Source organism: Gordionus sp. m RMFG-2023, chromosome 3 (assembly GCF_954871325.1).
Source record: "Gordionus sp. m RMFG-2023 chromosome 3, tfGorSpeb1-WG-v2, whole genome shotgun sequence".
In the NCBI taxonomy this organism is placed as follows: domain Eukaryota; kingdom Metazoa; phylum Nematomorpha; class Gordioida; order Chordodea; family Parachordodidae; genus Gordionus; species Gordionus sp. m RMFG-2023.
Window position 1 is genome coordinate 38,124,503 of NC_088777.1, and position 24,172 is coordinate 38,148,674.

General features: G+C 25.1%; 2 protein-coding genes across 2 annotated transcripts; one reads left to right on the plus strand and one right to left on the minus strand.

The window, feature by feature from the left end:
- The first annotated feature begins 574 nt into the window (after window positions 1-574).
- LOC135927127 (uncharacterized) lies at window positions 575-15,081 on the plus strand. The gene is made up of 8 exons (XM_065463066.1): window positions 575-670; window positions 1,451-1,814; window positions 6,220-6,345; window positions 8,140-8,268; window positions 9,337-9,456; window positions 12,823-12,959; window positions 13,449-13,501; window positions 14,789-15,081. Exons 2-8 carry the CDS (start codon window positions 1,574-1,576, stop codon window positions 15,072-15,074), a joined length of 1,092 nt encoding a protein of 363 aa, XP_065319138.1. The 5' UTR covers window positions 575-670; window positions 1,451-1,573; the 3' UTR covers window positions 15,075-15,081.
- A 3,220-nt stretch (window positions 15,082-18,301) lies between these two features.
- LOC135926462 (protein KRTCAP2 homolog) lies at window positions 18,302-22,060 on the minus strand. Its single transcript, XM_065462348.1, has 5 exons — window positions 22,000-22,060; window positions 21,741-21,956; window positions 21,630-21,696; window positions 21,449-21,585; window positions 18,302-18,642 (listed from the first exon to the last, which is right to left on the minus strand). Exons 1-5 carry the CDS (start codon window positions 22,001-22,003, stop codon window positions 18,449-18,451), a joined length of 618 nt encoding a protein of 205 aa, XP_065318420.1. The 5' UTR covers window positions 22,004-22,060; the 3' UTR covers window positions 18,302-18,448.
- Between the last annotated feature and the right edge of the window lie 2,112 nt (window positions 22,061-24,172).

Genomic DNA, 24,172 nt, shown 5'->3' on the forward strand with positions numbered 1-24,172 from the left:
GTTATTTTTTTTACAAGTAAAGCTTGAATTCCGCACCGTTACTATTATCTGAAAAACTAAACACCAACCGATATTCAATGACTGGGAAATAGTTTAATTATTTCTATCTTATAAAGAATTAATCTTTGTCAATAGTCTCACTTTGCCTTATACCACAGTTGAAAAATATAACTAATTTGTTTATAGTAGTTTCATGCTTGTGGTCATCTTAATTTTATTTCTTTTTCATTATGAATTATCTTGATCTACATGGGGGAAAATTTGCAATCAAATTAAAATTTAGTTTAAAAAATTGTATGAAGTTGAAAGTTAGTATATATGTCGTTAGTTGAGATTAAACAATAATATATAATTATATATTTTTAAAAAATTGAAGGCTAAAAGACGATAATTTATAAGAATCGTAAAATGAATATAAATTTATAAGTAATTTTTTTTTTAAATTAATTAAATATTTAGTTGATTGAGTTAATTTAATTTACGAAACCATGTATTAATGAAAATAAATTATTTTTTAATGCTCCGTTATTTTCTATTTTTCTCATCCCTTTTCTTTCTTTCTTTCGGTTATTAGGATAAACATTCTCTCGGGGATTGGATTTTTTTTCAAAATTTAAATTAGTCCAGGGAACATTTGATAATATCTAAACTCAAGGAATCCTCACCTGAAGTAAATATTTTAATTTGATTAAATATATTTTAAATTAAAATAAACAACTGAGGTAAGGGGTGGAATTAAGTAGAGATATATGGTTTAGGGCTAATTAAAAGTTTATATATGAGTTAGGCTAGAGTCAGGGCCGTGTTTAAAAAATAAATACGGCATCCCTTTGATATACCCTAATTTACTTAAGCTTGAAAATCATAAAACAACGAACTAGTTTTGTTATTTTTAGAATAGGATTTGTGAATAAGCAACTAAGATTAATTTATGCAATATATTATAGTAAAATACGTAATAAATAAGTGAATGTGCAAAAGCCATTAACTAATTCCTAATGTTTTCATTTCATACTTATTCTTTATCATGAATAACACCAAAAAAATTAATTTCCCTTCTACGCTTATAATTTTTTCGCTTTCAAATAGTCGAACATGAAGAAAATCATATCCTATATTGGATTAGGATCGACTTCTAAATTTAGTCTCCGATCGGACTGGGATTTTCGAAGAAAAAAAAACTCGGATTGGATCAACGGGATATAAAATTTTATTTGTTGGATTAGGCTGGACCTGAAAAAATAAATCTGATGTAGGGTTTTCATTAAAAATTGATTATATGTTTCAAATATCAACATATGTGATATGACGATTGATTGTTGCGTATTTCAGTTAATAAGTTAAATTAATTAATCATGAATTAAAATTATTTACTATGTTTTAAGTTGTTTAATGCTTTTTTAGATTATTTTTTTTATATTCCATTTTAATAATAAAATAATTACTCTAGAGCAAAAGTATGAAAAGTTCGATTTTTGTATTGTAATTTAGAAAAACATGAATGCCGTAAAAAATCAAATAATATCAAAATGAACAAAATCTATTTGTTTTTAAAACTACGTCAGATCCTGTAATGGTAGAAGATAATATTAAGGAAGATGAGAATGCGCTGATTTTCAAGGTTACAAAATACTCTATTAATGGTGGTAAACCTGTCGAATTCGTAAATAGGGATGTTCCAGTTAATTATTCGGATAACAAATTGATTATGAGTTGTCAATATGCATCGGAGTTAAAATCTAGATATATCGCCCTCCTCCGAGCAGGCGTAGAAGACGAGACCGCTTTGAATTTAATATCCAAGACAATGGAAAGTATAATAATATAATTTATTTGGATCTGATGAGGTCAAAATTTTAAGCCAGCCCGGATTTGAATTTTTTTTTATTTTAAAGCTCGATCCAGACCAAGATTTTTCCTAAAAATATATTTGGCCCTGCCCGGGTTGTTAATTTTGATCCCGGGTTAGAATTATTAAAATTTTGTAATTTTAAATAATTTTGGCTATATTTTAATTGCTTCCAAGGGAAATCGAAAATATGAGTAGTAAATGGATATTAATATCTTTGCCAAAAATATTACGCAAGCCTTGCTCACATATGGTAGAAATGTTTGTACATCTATTAACGAAATCTCGACTTGCATAACATTTTTTGGCTAAAATATTGGGTTAGCCCTTTTTAAAAATCACGCCGTTTAACAACACTAGATTGATTAATATTATAATATTAAATTTATTATTTTTAAATTGGTTTAGCTAAGATTTTCAATTTTTTTAATTTTTAAGCACATCCCATAAATAAACTCGGCCCGTATTTTTTAAATTATATCTTCGGCTTGTTCCGGATCGGTCTTGCAGATTTTTAATATTTATTAATAATTAAATAGAAAATGGATTTGAATAAAAAGGAAGAAAAATATATCTCTATGTGTTTTTAAAAAAATAACACTATGTGAACTAAAAAGAGCTAGGAATAAATTTTAAAATCAAAAACGATTTATTTGGAAAATGTACATACATTAAAGTCCTCCATTGGGAAGCATATAACGAAATATGGCATCTGTTATAGCCAATGACATTGACTACAACCAGAGTTGGGCAGTACCGCGAATACTTGTATCTAAGATACAAGATCCTTTTGTATCTTATACTCAGTATCGACATTTTTAATAAGATACTAGTATCTGTATCTAAGATCCTTTATTTTGAAAAGAATCTTGTATCTTTTTCATTTTCTTTAAAAAGATACAGATACAGATTCTTTTTAATAATCTTGTTTAAAACATTTACATATCACACAATGTAACTTTATTTTCTTCGTGAAATCTTGTATTATTTTCTTTATTTTTCCCGCTATATTTTAAATATATTGATAACCAAAATTAGTTGGAAATGTTATAGGTCACAAAGATAGATAAATTAAAAATAACAACACCAAAACTAAATAAAGGATATATTTTATATGTAATATTTTTTAATTTGTAAAATGTTTAACAATCATAGTAGTGAAGATGAAATTATGGAGGTGGGTTCTCCTGAATCAAATCCGAATCTTAAAATTCTAGATGGAAAATTTTATAAAATTCATGTGAAAAAGAACAAGGTACAAGCTGAATGTCAAAATTGCAGAAGTAAAAAAGTTATTAAAGGTTCAACAAACTCCTTTAAAAACTTTGTTAAACATATTAAAGTATATTATATTTTTATTTTATAATTATCAACATAATAATACCTATACTTAACTCCCTCTTAGATAATTGTTAATAAAATTTTTTATAGAAGATGGTTGATTACAAATTAAAATCATTTTGGATATATATTTTTTAGGGGTGTGTCGATACCACTTTTTGGAGGCCGATTCGATATTCCCGATATTAAATTGATATCGGCCGATTACCGATCCGATATCATATCTAACTTTGTATTCTCTAAAGATACCAATGCTTTTAATTTTTAATATAATTTATTAGTATAACATCTATAATTTAGCTATACCATAACTTATGTCATTTAAATATATTATAATGATGAGTTATAGTTTATTTTCATTTCAATTGCAATTCTAAAAGTATATAAAATATTTTTATTATTAAATCACTTTTTATAATAAATAATAACATTAATCTATATACATAATAAGTAATAAACAATTATATTATGAAATTTGAAATAAATATTTAAAATAATATTTAACATTAATATAACAAAGATTTCTTTTTAGAAATACCAATATTTCCAATTTATCAGAGGTCAGCTTGCGGCAATAATAACTGTCAATATCACCAGCTTCACTAAAAACAGATTCTGAAGAGAATCTCGCACACCTTTATAAACAGAATGCGCAAAAAAATAACAATATGGCAGAATATTGATTAATTAATTATTAAACATAATAATTTTCTTTAATGCATTTTAAATTGATTAAATTTTGTAAATAAATACTGTAATGTAATTTTACTTATATCATAAATAAATAAAAGTAACTAATAAAGTTAAATTCTACCTTATTATAATTATTTAATTAAGAGCCTTTTAAAATTATCTAATATTTTTATATATCAATTGTAGCTTAAATATTTTCTCTAATAAGAATTTGCTAAAATAATTATATATAAAATATATTAGGGATGTGCCGATTTTTTTATCGGATCGGATCGGGCTGGTTTCACCCATTTTAAAATATCGGTTATCCGCCAATATTATAAAATTTGATCCGATATAAAATGGCTTCTTTAACAAAAATAAAATGTTGTAAAATTTTTAAAAAAATTATATATAAAATCATTTATTTTTATAAATAATATCGAAATCCATTTTTATGTATATTTTTTTAATAATAATTATGTATTTAATAATTATAATATAAAGTTGTACATTATTATGATATTTTTTATATATAATTAATGATTTTGCAAGAAATATATAAAAAAAAATTGAAAAGAGATTTAAATGATATTTATATATATGATATTACAAACGCAAGAATTAATAAATCATATTAGTAAATAAACTAATTTAAATAATACATAAAATCACAAATAAATAATGATAAATACTTATTAAAGATAATGAATAAAATAAAACTAGTATATTTTTTTAGAGATGCCATTTAGCCATATACTCCGAATATAAGCTATATTTAAAACAACACAGAAAATAACCTGCAATTTCTAATAAATCATTTGATTTAATTTTTTTTTCTTATTTGCAAATTTTCAACTCCCATTAAATATACTACTCTCCCTTCCCTGTTTAAGCTATTAATGGGCAAAAACCAATATTAAAATCCCTGGTTATTATAATTAATTTATTAATAAATATTTTATTAATTATTGCAAATATTCATTCTTATATGTGTATGCTATGTTCTTCACAAATAAATAATAAAAACTGTATTTTATAAACTATTCTAATTTAATTGGTATTTATAATTTAAAAGTATCTTGTATTTAAGATACTCTAATTTAGTAAAAGATACAAGTATCTTTTATCTTGTATCTTTTTGATATTTTGAAAAAGATACTAGTATCTGTATCTAAGATTCATTTTTTTATAAAGAATCTGTATCTGTATCTAGATTCTTTTTCTGGAGACCTGTCCAACTCTGACTACAACTAACTTCAATGCTTGTACACTTTTAATCAATTAATTTTCAATCTAGGTTAGTATTAATGTCATTGAACAAAACCTCTAAATATTTGCAACTATGCGACGTTATTAATGCTCAATCACACCATCATTTTTTTTAGCCATTTTCTTATTTAAAAAAAAATTGATTATCATACGATTTTTATTTCATTTTAATAAACTATTAATTTAAAATAATATAGATAATAAATAATTATCAAATTTTAAATATAATATCTAACTGTAATAATACAATTCGAAATATTCGATTTTTAAAAATATTCATAATAAGCGGCTTGTATCTTCCTTATATTTCAATTCATTGAGTCGTGGAATCAATTATTCTTTGACATCCACTTTTATATATGGAATTTCGAATAGATTCTAAAAATAAATTCTTGAGAAAATCCTTGGTTTTTGATCACATTAAAGCTTATTTATCAAGGTTATTATATTATAAGTTAATTCATGTTATGTGTAAAACTCTAGCCCTTTTTAACATATTAGATAATTTCTTTGAAGATAATCAGGATAGAAGGCATCTGGTATGATTCCAGATCGTATTCCTAACACTACCCTAAATAATATAAAACTGATTCATCGCTGAATAAAGTATTATAACATTGCTCTATGTTTAAATTAATATGATTATTCATCCAGTTCTTTTCTTGAAGAGTTGCCAAGAGGCTTAAAAAAATTTAAAAAATAAGAAAGATTTAATAAAAAATTATAATATTTTTGCTTTATAGAACATCCCATAAAATCTTTTCTATAAAGACACGTGTATATTCGCATGCGAACAGTGCGATAATCAAACATTTCTAAAGCCTTTGTTGTATATTAAATAATTACTAATTCCTATTGTTAGCAAAATCTTGTTAATATTTTGCTTTTTATATATTTAGGATGTCAAAAAAATAAATACTTTTTTTAAAAAACTTATGTCTGTAAAAAATATAAATAGGGTGAGTGATCATTAATGATTAGCATTAATAAATATACATTGGAGGTATTCAATAAAATAATTTAATGATTCAATTATTATTCTTACATTATATTTTTTATATTATCTTTTATTTTGTGTTTTAAAGGACCATTTATAGAGATAAAAATCATACAATCTGAATTCGGCGAAAAAGCTTTTGGACCTTACATCTGTGGGTTAATGGATGAGAATAACTTAATAAGAAATAGGACCATATACCTTAGTTTAAAACGTGAGATTTTTTCCTAACATGATTTTTCATTATATTTTTGATTCAATTCTACATACAACTCCCAATAAGTTACCAAATTCTGTTGTTGATCAATTTGATTCCAAGGGTATAATATTTGAAAAATATAAAGACTCATAATATTTATTACTCAAATTTCTATTTAATATTATTAATATTAAATAGAAATTATATATGGAGTATGCTTTTTCTATATTGGAATATTTTATCCAAAAATTATATGTTTTAAGATTACCATAAGAAGTGTTTATTAAGTTTCGACTTAAAATTAGAACAAGTAGGAAGTGAACATAGTAGTGTGATGAGGAGAAATGTATAATTATGATTTTATGATTAATATAAGTTTATTGTAAAATATTGAACAGTTTAATAATTTCTATAATTATTAAAAGCTAGCACCAAATTTAGAATATATAGTCTGCATTACATCTAAATCCGTGCTTCGAGACTTTAATTGACTACGGTGTTTTTATCAGCGCTCCTTTTTTTTTAAGAATTATTAATAATGATGTATATTATTTTAAATAGGAGTAAGATCTTCAATGTATGCCAGATATATTTGTTAGAATTAAATATTGATGCATTATTTTTTACTAGCTAATAAATAATATTCAATAACTTTATTTTATAATATTTATATTTTTAAACAAAAAATATAAATTATTATATCCAAATTTATTGCACTGACGATAGTTTACAATTTAAGTAAGAGTGTACAGCTATTGAAGATAGGATAAGAGTTAGAAAGCTGATATAGATTTATTTTAATTTGGGTAATTCAAAACATTTTATTGACCGTGTTAAAAGCATCAAAAATTTAATTCGAAAACTTTTAAAATATCGAAAAATATATGATAAACCTTTTTTTTAATGAATAATAAAAAATGTGTCTAAATACTTGTTTTAATTTTGTAAAGTTTTCTTAAGTTTAAAGTTATTTATCCTTAAAATTCTAAGTTTGAAACAAGTTTCACAACCTACCTTATGAATCATTTATTCAAATAGAAATAATTGCACAGAAAAAAAATTAAGAATAAATTAGAAACTTACTATGAAATTTTTAATATGTTTTCTCTAAGCTTTTTCGTAAACAAATTTCATTATAATCTGAATTTAAAAATCCCAGGCTAAAGATTGTTTATTGTTTTCAAGAGTATAACGCTAAAACATTTAAACTTATTCAATAAATTAACCTTGTCTATTTTGTAAGAATAATAGAGACAATATAAAGCTGACAAAAAATTATGATTATAAAAATTTGCATTATAAACCATTATTTAAAATAATTGGATTTTATATTGTTCTCGAGCCGAATATAACGTAAAAAGTTATGATTAAATGGTAAAAAATAATATGGTTTAATTTATTTAAATGCATTGCTGATGCAGCTATGATATACCAATTTAAATCAGCGGTTTTTTGGCGGAAGAAATTTTGTCAATAGTCAGCTCGGCCAGATAGTACACAAATTTATCTACACCGCATAGTGATGCAAAATCGCTCCATTTGGACAGATTTTTAAAAATGGCTAAAATTCAATATCTTAGCTAGAAAAATATTGCTGCTTGAGCCTCAAGATTTGGCTAATAGATGTCCATATGCCATCTTGCATAAATTTTTTCGGATATACTCTAGCCTTTTTTAAAAATTGGCTCAAATGGGAGCATTTTGCATCACTAGCGCCACATATACGTTCTTATGAAAACGATCATATTGAAATAATTAAAGAGTCTATAAACTATTCTCTCTATTTGTTTTTATATATTTTTAACAAAGTTCCATTATTAAGTCAACCTTGCATTCGAGATAATGATTGCAGAATGATATCCAACGCTAAATGCGAAGACGTCTGCACCTGTAAATCAATGTATAAACAAAGCGATTCCCAAACTGAATGCAGCAATAGTAATATTTTTTTACGATTTGGGAATAAATTTCCTAGGGAGGCTATAAATATTTTTGAATATTTTGGGCCTGACTTGGTTTTTAAAAATATTTAAAAAAAAATCTAAAAAAAATTATATTTTATTTTGTTTTATCAAAAAAATGGTAATACGGGCTCGAGCCCAAGAATAAATATCGGGCCAGGTTCAAAAATCAATGCTGGGGTGGGGTAGAAAATGATTGAATTTACAGGGCTCTAGGACGAAATATGTATTAAAAGTATAAGCCATCTAAATGAAACTAAAATTGAAATATTTCCTCCACTTTTTTATTTAGAAAAAAAATTAAAATTTTATATGAAAGGAAAAATAAATACTATTTATAATAGCCCTTATTTTGCTTGACTTATAACTCTAATAATTAGGGTATGCTAATTCTTAATTTATTTTTTGCCAGTTTGACATGTTTCGCTACTAATATAATGTTAGCATAGAAGAAAGAGGATTTATGTTATAAATTGTTAAAGGGTAAATTTTATTGTGATTTCAGTCAGTAGCTATAACTTAAGTTGAAGTTTAGGAATCAAGAAAAGTAATAAGATTATGAAAAGGAGATGTACGAATCAAGAAAAGTAATAAGATTATGAAAAGGAGATGTACATTTAAAGTATAAATTTTTAGAAGAAAATTAATCTTATAATTAAATTTCCGATATAAAAGTAAATAAATAAATGAAAGGTGTTTAAGTAATTATAAATTTAGGCGCTATTTAGATTAGTATTGTTAAAAAGCCCAATTTGGGTCAATTTTTAAAAACGGCCCTGATTTTAGCCAAAATATAATTATGTAAGTCTCGAGATGTAAATAGATGTCAAACCTTGCTGTCATCTATGAGCAAAATCTCCAAGCTAACATAATAATATTTTGGGTATAATTTTAATCTGGCCTTTTTTATAAATTTACACGAATCGGGCTTTTTAAAAACACTAGATTAAATATTCTATTTTATATTTTAATTTTGACATTCAAAGAACTACTGTATTTTATTATACTCAGAAGTAAAATTTATGTTACCATATTTTCCCACAAGTATTCGCTCAACCGACAACGTTAATAATTTGCGCCGTTTTATTCATATTGATACTATTGCTCTTACTCATCTTTATGATCAAATACAAGAAAAATAATGGTAGTGAAAAATCTATCAAAAGTACATCTATATAAATTGTGACCTATTATTATTTATATTCCTTTTTTTAAAAAAATTTCGAATATTTATGATCGAACAATTAATAATTTTATCATTTTATTTAGTTTATATATTTATTTTTTTAATTTAATTATTTTTTTGTCTTTTACTAAACCATTTCTATCAAAATCTTCTAATTTTAATAGAGTTACCATCATCAAACCTTCTGTAGTTCCTCTTTTCATTTTAGTGAGACCAAAATTTCTTCAACTAAACTGTATGCCAAATTTACTCCCATCTTATAGACTCATTTCCTATATATATGTTCCCTACTAACCTGATATTCATAAAAATCCTGATTTCCATCGTCTCAAGATTATCTATTTTTTTTTCTTTATTACCCAGAGTTAGGGACCAAATAAAATTGTGGGTTTTATTATAGCTAACTATATCTTCTCATTAAATAGTCAGTTAAAATCCCGCCAATTCTTCCTTCTAATTATTAATCTCCACTTTAATTTTCTTGGCTAAAATTAGAGTATATCGGGGATGAATTACCGTGATTTTATTACCCCAAGCATTAATATATATATATATAACAAAACTAATCACTATCTATTATACTTTTTGATCTACGTTGCTTTATATAAAAACACCAATAACTCTGGCTACATTTTTATTATTATTACTAATATGAATGATACAATATTGAAATATAGGCTGAGGTTTGATAAAATGCATTAGAACTGTAAAATTTAAAATCTCAGTAATTTTTAAAAAAAGGTTTAGAATTGATAAATTTAAAATCTTAATAATTAAGAAAATAGTAAAGTAAAACATCAATTTTACAATTAAAATAATATGAATATAACTCAGCTTTAGATACATTTTTTTAAAAGATTAATTATTTAAAATCTCAAATTGATGACAATTTTACACTTAAATAAATTTTTATCAGATCTGATTAAATTTAAAAACTAGTTAATTTAAATTTAAGCATAAGCCTCAAACTCAGCCTTAAGCAAATTTTTATAATAAGATGTATAGAAGTGAATTCTTTAAAAAAGGATGAGCTAAATCTGATTTTGACAATGTTATAGTTGTATTTTGAACTTTATTTGTATCCTAATATAAATCAATACATAAATTATAATAGTATAAAATTCGGTAATATGTTACGTGCATTAAGGGCTTCTACATGAAATTGAAAGAGGGTAGATAGTTAAGTTATGAAGACGTTTGAATAAATTGAAGAGGGGTTAGTGATGGAGGAGATGGGTTTGGTAGTATTTGGATTTGCCTTTTTTCTAATTTTGATTTCCTTGTTTTAGTATTTTGATTGTCTTTTTTTGCTAATTTTGGTTTTGATTTCCTCTTTTTTATTTGGTAAGAGCGAGTTAAAAGTAAATAATTTGAATGTGTGGGGGGGGGGAGGTGGGGGGGTGTTAATATTTTTAAGAGTTCCTGATGTACCTAAATACAAATGAACAATCATCATTAACTTAGCATAAGCTCATTCTTCACACTTGGTACATTTAAGTTATACTCATCCTTTCCTTCTTTTAGTATAATCTTTCATGCATATTATACATTGTTAATCATTGTTTTTTTTTGTTTTTTTTGTTTTACTTTTGGTTATCTTTTACTGATCTTACTGTCTTCATTACTCATAATACTAAATCTTTATATAATTTTATTTCTAAGATTGAATTATGTTGACACTGTTTTGTTCAATTTATAAGATTTATTAGACTTGTGTCGAAACCCGGAATGCCCATGTTTTTTAATAATCCATGTGTACCTACCTCCCCCCTCTCCCAACCGTTCTTTTTATCCACTTGGGAACTCATTTTACTCCTCGCTTTAACCTTATTCGGTATTATCATCATTGACAACTTAAGGGCCTAAATTATTAATATTTATTCCTTGTTTCACCTACTCTTCCTTTACGTTCTCTAAATTTGCTTATAATAACTTCACTTTTACACTTATACATATCTTACAACCACTTTTATTTTTAAACCAACCATCCAAATGGGCATTCCTTTCGGCATTTAGGATATCTCGAATTTCTTTTTTGCAGAAATACTTTGCCACTTCAAATTCAAATCTTGTGTTAAGGCAATTTTAGTTCAAATGGGGATTTCACGTGTATACATCTTGTTCTTTGCGGCTATCCAATTGTTGGGGCAAACAAACTCGGCCATGTGTCTACAGCAATTGTTAAGATTTCTAACGTTAGGGTGTCTTGGATAGGTGGACCTGATGCATTGGTTAATTATGTAACTGACATTTTTTTCTATTTTTGTTACTTATCTAGCCCCGTTCGTCCAGGATCCTGCCTATCATTTTGTACTACATCCTGTCCCTTATTTTTATCTATTATCTCTATTTTTATATCTTGTCTTTATATTTTTGGTCTTAAATCTAGTTCCGTCTTTTCTTGATATACATATTTATCTTTCATGATCTTGTCTAAAAGGGCAGTTTTTTTTTAAATTATGGATTTAAATGTAATTTAAAAGTCCACTCCAGTTTATAATGAGTTATATATGTCCGGTATCCGTATTTTACAAATCTATTTGTTTAAATAAAATTTCATTCACGATTCATCTTATTAATATATCAGTAATTGTCTTCTAAAACCGCAGGTTACTTGGCATTTGTAAAATTGAAAGTTTGAACACCATTGTATAAGATAAAAAACATAGTTGAATCCAGATAAAACAAAATAGATTGAATAATGAGGGTAAGAAGATTGAAACAAAAATGTTAAACTTAATTTATGTTTTCCTTCATTCATCTCCATTAATAACAAATTATAAAGTAAAACATATAAAATTATCATTATAAAAAGATTATAGTAAAAAATTAAAAGTCAAAAAGTTCCTTTACAAAAATTAAAAAAAGTGAAATTCTATCAACAATATCTATATATATTTTTTTCTTTTAAAATTAACATCTTCGAAATCACTCATTTACATAGTCTAAACAATATCTTGTATATCGTAATAATTCTTCTAATCTGAATATGACATTTTTAGTATTCATGAATATTACAACATATTTATCATTTTTTCCCTACTAATCATTGAGGAATGAAAGGGGAAAGATGATTTTAAAAAAACTATTAGTAGGGCCTACGAATATGATGATCTTTCATAGCGCTTATACTAAAATATTTTTTTATAGTTAAGACTTATATTATATGATTATAAAAATAATAAGAATTTGAAGTATCGCAATGATATTATTTTACGAAATATATTATTTTTTCAAACTTTAATCTTAATCTGGTTTCCTTTTATTTAAAATTTTTATGTTATTAATTATTTATTTAACATTATAATTTATTAAATGCACTACCTTAAAAACAATATTTTTAAGAGAGAACATCTCAAAATGAGATAACGGAACTTGAAGCTAGTCAGATTATATCTTTGCCAAGACGTTCCGTGAATCTGCCTATGAGTTATCCCCCAGATTTTGTACGAGCTCAACCAAAGAATCCTAATAGTGATGGGGTGATGCTATTTTTATAAATAGAAACAGTTATTTGCATTAAAATGATAGATAATTCTTTAAAGCTAAAATTTTTCCGGAGCTACTTAGTTTACTCAAGCAAGGGTTGCTTAAATTTATTTACGATGCTGCATATCGTCACCTTTTTATAATAGGAGTTTTTCAATATTTTTTAAAGGGTAAAATATTTTAATAGATTGCATGATAAATTATGTGAACATATCTTGATGGCGTAATTAACATATTTTACCTAACCAATTATAGTTTGCGCTGCGCATTATAATTATATATTTATTCCGGCATATAAATATTTTAAAATAGAAAAAGTATATCATAATTTAATATTAGTTCAGGATGGGTTTTCATTATTTTTTGAGTTTTTATCAAGCGAGATTTTTTTCCCTTGCTGTTTTTATAATTTAAACATAATTGCACCTTATGTACATTGTAAGTATATATCTCATAACTAATCCATTTATTTCTAATAATAGGTAAAAGGGAAAAACAAAGGTGTTAAGACGGATACCATATGTTCCAAATCTGAGTAAAAATTTTTTTTATTGATTTATGTTTAATTCATTAGTAAAGACCTGTCCAGAAAAAAAAAATACAAACTTGGGCCGGGTCGAAAAATAATTTTTTGAAATCCCGGGCCAAGTCGATTTAAAAAAAATTTAATTTATTAGTTGGAAAATCATATAGTGGAGAGTGGAGCCTTTAATAATCATTTAATGACCGTTTTTTCCACAATTTACAAAATATAGCCAAAATATTTAAGGTAACAACATTTTAAAAATTCTAGGCTGGGCCAAAATGATCAAAAAAATTTAAGAATGGGACTGGGTTCGAAAAAATTTCCGGACAGGGCTTAAAAATTGAATTTTTAAAAAATCCTGACTGGGCCTAAAATTTTGATCTCTGCAGGTCTTTGATATACATTTTCCATTGGTTGAGAAACGACTTACAAAATACTCTTATAAACATAATTATATTAACGACCATTGAATGATCATCTTATGGAAGAAAAAAAATAAGGAATGAAGGAAACAAAAGAATATTATAAACTTACCATGTTCTAAAATCTAAGTATAAATAAAATCTATAGCTTAAGAATTTTTGTAAATAACCAGGAACAAAAAAAATCTATGGCTATTAATATCATTACAAAATCGATTTATAAGTTAGCGGCAATATGTTTATTCCGGCAGTATTTTTTTCAACTTTTGATCATTAATTTAAAGCTGTTATTATAAGAAAAGTATTCCTGCATGTTTAGAATACCTATCTTATGAATTGTAGACAATTTTGCCATTAACCTTTGAGTCATTTATAATTTATATAAAAAATCTATGGAAATACTAATATATAATATTAAGTTAAAAGGTTAGGTATTCCGAACATTATGGAATTCATTTTTGGTAAAATCAGATTTTTAAAAAATGCCCTCAAAAAATGAATTAAAGTTGAAAAAATAACACATTGACGGAAAAACACATTTCTAATTTCTAGTCAAACTTGTAGAATTTGGATAACGTTGGAACTAAGATTTTTGCTCAACTTAGACAGTTGCACAATTTATCAAGCTAATATTATAGTAGTTAATAAGAATTTGATTTGTACTAAAAATTTTAGTCAAATTAGGAAGTTGCCCGAATTATCACGAGCCCGAATTTGACAAGTTTTACTGTGAAAATGTAAATAAATCGACTACAAATTAGGGAAATTTATCAAAGCTAAGATATCATTTAATTTTTAGCTATTTATTTTAAATCGATATTCTCAAAAATTTGGAGATAGATCATTTAATATACATTAAATATAATAATCATAGAACGGAATATGACTCAAACTATGACTACGATTTCACTTATAAATACATACCACCGGAAAGAGACATTTCGTTTTACCATGTAGATCCCTTTTATCTAGCGCCGTTCCAAAATTTTCCTCCAAATCGAATGAGAGATTTTAACAATTCTGGGCCAGCCCTACAGAATAACCCATTTATAACGAGAAATACAAGTTCGATGCCACAAAACTCGAGCAACCTTAACAATCCAAATTATAAAAGCTACCCATATTTGAATTCGGCTTTTAGTTTGTCATATTTAAAATAATTCCTAATTATTGTATATTTTTTGTCACTAACTTGTCATAATAGGTATTAGAAAATATAATAAATTATTTCTAAAAAGAGTTATTTCTAGCCCGATATTTAATCTCTACTATATAATCCTGTATCGGATATTATATAAAATAGTATCTGACTGAGGGTCATATATAATTTAAATGTATAATAAAGCAAAACTTTTTAACTATTAAATTTATGTATTAATTAAGACTCAACAGTTTTAAATATTCAATTCTAACCCAAACCGCGAGTCAGCAATGGGAGTTGGATTAACCTTTATAATAAATTGATGAGTTTATGTGTTCTTAAAAAAAATGTAAAAATCAACTTATAACATAATGTTTTATGTAATAAATCTTGAAAACAATTAAAGTTATCTGGGAATTCTTTTTAACCGTTTTAATTCTTTAATTTTCATCAAAAAAAGTGGCTTCTCTTCAACATGTTGTTTGTCGTTTAGGGATGTAAATTTTCTGGAAAACTATTAGGGAAAATTTGGGGGAAAACGGGAAATTTCCTTCTAAAAAATATTTTACAGGTCAATATTGAATTTCTTTCATGTTTAATTAAAACATATAGGCTATTAACATATATTTAAACAAATATAATACAATTTTGACTATTTTATTCGTTATCTTCGTTTGAAGATGAAATTATTCCTATGAGCTTCAACATCTAGAAGTGAGCTCATTCACAAAAGATACTTTCCCCATAGGAAATTTTTTCCTAAACCAATTTCCTGACCTTGCCAATTTTTTTATCCTGTTTAATTCCGAATTATCAGTAAAAATCCAGAAAAATATTTTTATTATTTAACACGCTATTAAACATCACTACTCTACCAGCCCAGCGATTTGGGCTAGGCAACAAGAAAGCAATCCTATTTTTATTTCTATATAGTTGCTTTTCCTTAAATGTAGGTAACATGTTGGATTTTATATATTTTATAATACTTTTGGCGTTTGCTATTAAAATTTGAACAATATTTTAGTTATCATTTGAAAGCAAATTAAGTCTTTACACAGACGATGCATTCGATATTTATTTCTTACAAGTGCTTGTGATTTCTTACTTGCATCCAGTTATTAAGTGTTAAATTTTGTGTTTCATATTTCCTCAACTTCTTTCATAAATTTATTAGATATATCCCCCCCCCCCCCGTATGCATATTGGTCCCTGTTTCGATTGATTTATATAATGAAATTTATATATTTCCCTTTTAGTCCACCATCGATAATGAGGATCAAATTTTTATCAATCCTTCGACTACTATATTTTTAATCATTTCATATTCATTGTTCAACATATTTTTACTGAGTAAATATCTTAAAGGTAATACAAATGCAGGTTTTAAAGATAGAAATAATTTCATCCAATACACACAGTGAGTTATGGAAAATGGGCAATTGACATAAAGACGGCTGTTGCAAATTCAATATCTAGTTTACCTTGCTTTTCAGGATACACTAACAAAATGTTTTGTTTCCATAGTATTGCTTTCTTAAAATAATTAATTCAACTTAATATATTTTATACTAATGATCATCTATAAAATTACTATTATATATAAATCTAATCTATATTAACTACAAATATATCTTCTAGGCTAGGCAATTAATTAAGACGAGTTTTTTGTACAATTTTAATATCCACAATTGCAAATGAGATAAATAATAATTAATTTTGAAGATTATTTTATAATAAAAAATAAGAAATTTAGGTTCAACTCAAGAAAATTGCCGTTACCTCATTAAAATTTATACTGATCTGTCTATAATCACATGAACTGTCATATTTGTCATCAAAAAAAATGAAATAATCCTAACTAGTTCATATTTCCAAATTTTAATTAACCATTAACTCTATCCCACATACATCTCAAACCTATAATCCTAATCCATATCCTTTCCTCAGTTATCACTAGCCTTAAATTATTTCTAATAATTAAAAATTTTACTTTAGATGAATATTACTTGTTTCTATTTAACATAAATATCATCATATGTAAATTTAATGAATACTTATTATTAATTAATTTTACTTTAGATGAATATTACTTGTGTTCGCTTTTATATTATCGAAAATGGAATGAACGTATATATACAAAAATGAAACATAATTATAATTTATCAACCATAAGGAAAAAATATTTTAGCTAAATATCATGATTATTTAATTTAAAAAAAACACATAAAAATTGGGGAAACTATCGGAGAAATTTTTAATTTTCCTGGTGAAATTTGCTGTTACATCCCTAGTTGCATCAATTTCAACTTATATTGATTATCTGAGCCATCTAGTTAGGATTTTTGTAGGTTTCCTCCTTGTATCTTTTTATTATTTTTTTACTCATGCTATATTTTAAATTTTAAATAAAACTAACAAAAAGTGGGTGGAATGATATGAGAAAATAAATTAGTATGACTATATTTTTAATTTTTATTTTCAATAAATCGAAAATAGTATACATTTCTTTTAGATATAAATATTTCTTAACTATATAACTTTACTATAAAAATAGGTATAATATTGATGTCAATTAATTATAATTTTGGTTCGTAAATTTTTCGAGCGTGAGTCAAAATTTGCCTTTATTTTTTTTCTAGCGTGAAATATGCTCAAACTCTAAATCAGCAATTTAATTATTATCTGAGTTAAAGAAAAATTACATTTTTTTTCTTTTAAAATTTTAAAATCAGTTGGTATAAGAAAATCTCATAGGTGTCAGAGTAAATTGAAATAAATAATTTAGGAAATAAATCGAAAAAAAAGGTAACTAATAGCCTAAAAATTAATAGTTTGGAAACAAAACTTTAAACTAGAGGCTTGCGATGCCCGGCCAACCGTATAACATTTTAAAAAAATTTATTTGGGCCGGGCAAAAAAATTTTTGAATCACTTCCCAATATTAGATGTTTATTTTGGTGTTTAACTACATATGTTTCAAGTCAAGCCTTGTATTTAAAAAAACCGGGTCAGGATATCTTAGTAAAATGGAAATGAGCCGGGCCGTACAAAAGCTAAATTTTAACTCACTGGGCCTGAAAAGTTTGCCACTTGCAGGTCACTATTTCAAATCTTAAACCCTCTTTTTAAAACTTCCAGGAATCCGAAACGGTTAAAGTACTATGTATATTTTTTTAAATAATGTATGATTACTTTCAAAGGAAATGGTTTAAAACAATCATTTCTATTAAGTTATTTTTAGTAAATTTGGTATATTATTCATTTTTACAGATGTAAAATTATACAAATGAAATTTAAGAATATTCATTATAAAATCTTCATAAAAGTTATTTATAAATATAAAATTAACCCAAAACCATTATACGCAAGGATTTGTTAAAGTATATATAAAATCTATTTGGATTTTTTTTCTTGAGATCTTGGCAATTTACCCGAAACCAATCCATTGATGACCTTGTTCTTTGTTGGTTCAGTAGAGTTTTTAAATGTGTTTATTTTTTTGGGTTCAACTTTAGGTACAGGAGTTTTAGAAAGTGATGTTGAATGTTTAACTGATTTTGTTGCATTATGCAATACCTTTGGTGTATCTATTAGAATATAACATAAATTTATATATGATTAAAATCAAATCATATATTAATGTCTCTTATGGAGGACCGGCTCTAATCTAGACTCAAGGTTAGAAATAATTTTTTATCAGAAAATAATCAAGGTAATGTCATTAATTGGATATATTAAAATTAATGTTTTCCTGTGAAATTAATTTAATAAGCCATTATTAAATTCTCAATATTGAATTGAGGATTAAAATATTTTAAAACATTCTGAGTACATAATTGATAGTGTTGTTAAAGTAACTAGCTGCAATTAACGATTTAATTTAAAATTACTATTTATTAAATATATAATACGTTTGTTTAAACTAGGGAAACTATTTTTGAGAAAAATAAGCACGTCTTTATAATACAAATTTGAAAATAGATTGATGAACAAAAACTTATAAAGCCAAATTTTTTTGAAAAATAAATATTTTATCTTTTTTTTTGTATATGAGTAATATAGAAATTCTCCAATTGATATATCTTTATTTATTGGACAAAAGGGAAGAACGAGAGAAAAAAAAGAGTCAAAGAAGATGGAACAACATTAAATAAGGGCAGTATTTTAGTTTCAAAAATGGCTACACATTCGTTAAAAGAAGACATTATTGATTTTGTAAATATAAAGGCAAACTACTATAAAAAAATATTATAATAGATGGGTAAAAGAATCCATTAAGATAGCTAAGACGATTTTTTTTTAATAGATGGTGGTTTTCAAATATTTGAAATTTGGGAAAAATTATTTAGAAACGTTCCGGAATGTTCCAGAAGGCCAACAAATATGCTCCGCTCCAGTTCCGTGTTTTGATACGTTCCAGAAAGCGTTCTTATAAAAAAATATCTAAATTTTTAATTTTAAACCTAAATTTTATGCAAGAGATATTCCATAACGATTATAATTTATATGTATGATATGGTATTAAAATAAGCTTGATTTGTAAAAAACATTTTTCAACACTAGCATAAAACAGAACTACCTATTAAAATTATTTTTACTTGAATTAAAAAAATGTTTTTAAATACTAAATAATTATGTGAAGCAAACTTGCATTAAAGAAAAATATCAATTTTTATGAATAAACCATCATAAACATTATATTTATGATATAAATTTGTACAATTATTAATAAATTAAAATTTTTCATTAATTTCCGTGAAGGTTCCGGAAACTTTTCCGAGTTTCACCCTCCGTTCCATCCTAGTTTCATAATTTTCCCCAAATTTCGTTCCCGGAACATGCCAGAACATTCCGTTCTATGTCCCTGATTAGAATTGATTGACAGAGATAATAAAATTAAAGTTATCGAAATATCTCAAAAATAAAAATATATTAATTGATGAATTTCCATGATGTATAGAAAAATATAACCATTAGCATTAAAAAATTTAACACTCTAAATAAAATTCGATTGTGATTTCTTATTTGACGTAGATAAATTTCATCTTATGGTATATTTTTTAATGCTTATTTCTTTATTTAAGATGAATTTTCATTTAAATTAATTTGATTAAAAAAAATTTAATCATGATTATTTTGATGATAAAAATATTACATATTAAACATGATAATTAATAATTTGCAATGCAATTAATTACTTTTGAAATATAAAGATAACGGTTACTTTTCAAAAGTAACTTAACAACATATAAATTATAATATCAACAATGTTTGATTAAATTTCATAATATATTTATATGTGGCTTGATTTTTAAAAACGGCATGCCCAATTTTTTAACCAAAAAAAACTAGTAGTCTCGAGATTTTGGTCATAGATAGAAGAACAGTTTGAACAACGGTTAACCAAATTTCAAAATCTGCATAATATTATTTTGGCTAGTGTTGTTAAACAACCCAATTATTAAAAACGGTTAGCCCAATATTTTAGCCTAAAAATATTACGCAAGCCTAGCGATCTTAGCAGAAAGGTTTGAACATCTATATACAAAATATTGAGGGTGGCATAATTTTTTAGCTAAAATATTGAGTTATCTGTTCTTAAAAATCGAGTCGTTTAACAAAATTTTGGCAAAAATCTCAATTTAAAATCAGTTAAATCGAGCCGCTTAATACTATACAGAGATGTCTCGATACCATTGGGAGAATCATTAATAATAAAATGTAGAAATCACTTAAAATTTAAATGCAAATTTCTAATTCTAATTCTTTTTATTGTTTTAATAATTTATCATTAATTATTTATATAAAACTTTTCCATGTTAATGTTATAAATCAAAATAAAGATTAAAAATTAATTTAATGTATGAGTTTTTTTTTATATTAACATTATTTTTTACAATAAATTATCTTACTGTCCACCTAAATAGATATAAAAAGTTATGATATTCGTGCATTTCTGATTTAAGTGATTAAAATTTTTTGTTTTTCACTTAAATAAGCTTTAAATTTTGTACTCCGGCGATATGGCCAGGGTTGGGTAATATCGTGATATATGTATATAGGATCAAGTTAGTTATTTAATATCTTTTTTAAACTCCTTGAAGATATCTTATATCCAAGATAAAAAAAGATAAATAAATTAAAATATTTGATGAATTATATCTTTCTTTTTAAATATGTATAAAATACTATATTATTTTTAGGGGTATCAGCTAATAGCATGTTAGTATCAGCTGTGTAAGTATAGACTGAAAAGATTATATAGGTACTTCTGTTTATATACCAAGTTTAAGAAAAAAATAGGCAAATGAAATTGAAGCCTGACTTGAAAAAAAATTAAGTCAAACATACTATATTGTATTGTAGGTATTAATTATATATTTTATTTATAACTATGAGCCAGGCTTGAATTATGATTTGGTTTGGATTGTGTTTTGGTTTGTTGTTGAATATTATTGTATTGATGGTAATTGTGTGTGATGTCAGATATTCTATTGATATAATATAAGGCAACCAAGGAAAATATAATGCTTGTGATTAAAATTATAATTTGATAAAATTTCTAATATTTTACCAAACGGTAAAGCAAACTCTGTGAACCAATGATGAAAAAAATGCCGAGATTATTAAGCATATCACCACTAAAAAATATTTATTATAAGATAGAATATAATGATATTTGAACCTTCTGGAAACAAATTAGTTTGAAATGAATTGCCAAAAAGTATCGTCTCGCCATTACTTATAGCAGTTAAAACTAAAACAAATAAATTTGAGCCTAAAAATCCACCAAATATTGTTGCTAATTTAGATGAGGTAAGAATTTCCTTGAAAATTTGCATTGATGCTATTAAAATTAAACTTAATGTTGATGCAACAATGCATGATTGCGTGAGTGAGCCTATGTTTATTATAAAAAAATATAATAATGTGTTTACGTATACTCATGTTTTAATTCGTTTTGCTAAAATCAGATGATTTTAAAACTTTTTATTTGACAGTTAATGTCATATGCGACTATTCATATCAAAATTTGACAGCCAAGGAATATTTGATAGCTTTTAAATATTGATATGTAATATGTTACATTATGTTCTTTTTATATGGTAAAATAAATTGAATTTTTAACCAATTGATTATCTTATTATTAGTTAATACGGCTCCTTCCTCTAATATTTCTTGATTTTAATAAAGACGGACTTAATATCTAATCATATATGGTATTTCGTTTATTAATTAATTTAATATAAGAAAACCATGAGAGGGCGGGGCATCACAAACTTAGTTATAATTTTTAAGAGCTGCCAAATTTTAATTCTTTAACATTAATTTTTATCTCCTTTTTATAATTCCTTAGGACTATTTTCTTTTTATGCCAAAATATTTTTTTATTCTTGCTTTTTACTTCTTGAAAATAGATTTTCCTTTATTATGGCCTAGGTAAATATGGTTTTAAATGGCTTCTAAATTCAAATTCTCTCTAAACTATCAAAAACTTTAGCAGGGCTCTGATCTATCCTAAATATCTAAAGTTGATTATGTTCTTAAATAAATAAATTTAGATGCAGATTATTTATAAAACCATAATCTACTGATACAAATATCTTATTTAAAATATAAAAAAGATACAAGATATAGGATACTTGAATCATTAGCAAAATAAAAATATGATAGATAACGTTTTGTAAGAGTTATATATTCCATCCTCGCATTAGACTTTAAAGTCGATGATGTTCTAACTCTTCCATCTTAGTATTTTTTAATCAAAAATATGATTTTTTATATTCATGATATATTTTATTTTATTTATATTAAAAAATATATAATTACGTTTATTATTAAATTCTAAAGAAAAAGGGACTTATTAAAAATAAAAATGCTATATTACAAAAATTATAATAATATCAACTAAATTAATTTTTTTGTTCATTTCAACTTTGGTTTAGTTACTTTATTTTTAGCCTTTTAAGCCCTTTTTTAGTTAAACTAAGTTTTTAGCCGAGGACTACCATTGGCCTTGGTTTTTCTTAAAATGATAGCAGCACAAATTTGGAAGAAACTTATATAAATTAAAACGCCTTAATGTTAACGATTTTATCTGACTAGCGCCTGAAGATTGAGCTGAATTAGCCGAGATTAGGTTATTACCCAATAGTGTTTACCAATGAATTTAAATCATGATAGTTTTAATCATCTTACTTGAAAGGCGATTAAGCTTTTGGATCATCAAATTGCCGGCTTTAAACTTATTTAAGATGCAACGTAGAGGATTGTGATTTAATTTTTTATTAATATTGAATAGTAAAAAAATTCTGTTTATATGGTTTTTTTGAATGGGGCTCATCCTAGAGATACTTACCTTAATCTGGATACGCTTTAAGGACATTGATATTATATAGTATTGCGTATTCATCTCTTCCTAGATTAACACTACTTTCTATACACTCAAATATTATAAAAGAAATTGTGTATAACTCAAATAAGAATAAAAATGGAGTGATATATAATTCATTCAATAAATGCCATAAAACTTTAGTTTATTCAAGGATCCAAACCGAACATGAACCGAGCCATAAAGCCTAAAAACCAGTATTTTTTATCGAGCCTAAACCGCTAAAAAATTTCTAGCCGAACCTGAACGAATTGCTAAAATGCCTATGAACCGGTTCTCATAATTTTATGCTTATAAAATTACTAGTATATGGAAATATTTTTAATTATATTCAAATTGTTTTAAAAAGTATTATCAATCACATTTAATTGATAAGTGTCAGTCAAAATTATTTATAAACTTTAGTATATTGCCATTTTACAACATTTAAATTATAATGCCTAGAGAAAATTTTAATCCAATATATAAATTATTTACATATAGTATTATAAATGACACAGTCAGTGCCGGCTACCCAAGTTAGTGTGAAAAGATGTTTTTCGACAACTAAATTTATATTAACTCCTTATAGATGTAATTTGAGTGAAATGAATTTTGAAAATATATTAAATGTGCGGCTTAATAAAATATTTTTTAAGTAATTGTTCATATTAAAATTATTCATTGATATTTATTCTTATATAAATTAAATATTATTTTATTTTATAATCTGCAAATATAAATGA

What these genes read in the sequence shown, in the direction of transcription:
- LOC135927127 (XM_065463066.1), top strand. Translation starts at nt 1,574, where the DNA reads ATGGTAGAAGATAATATTAAGGAAGATGAGAATGCGCTGATTTTCAAG. An exon ending in AATATCCAAGACAATGGAAA is followed by an intron (nt 1,815 to 6,219) that starts GTATAATAATAT and finishes TGTGTTTTAAAG; the next exon opens with GACCATTTATAGAGATAAAA. An exon ending in TAGTGAAAAATCTATCAAAA is followed by an intron (nt 9,457 to 12,822) that starts GTACATCTATAT and finishes AATATTTTTAAG; the next exon opens with AGAGAACATCTCAAAATGAG.
- LOC135926462 (XM_065462348.1), bottom strand. An exon ending in AACTAATTTGTTTCCAGAAG is followed by an intron (nt 21,697 to 21,740) that starts GTTCAAATATCA and finishes AATATTTTTTAG; the next exon opens with TGGTGATATGCTTAATAATC. An exon ending in TAATTCAAGCCTGGCTCATA is followed by an intron (nt 18,643 to 21,448) that starts GTTATAAATAAA and finishes ATATTCTAATAG; the next exon opens with ATACACCAAAGGTATTGCAT.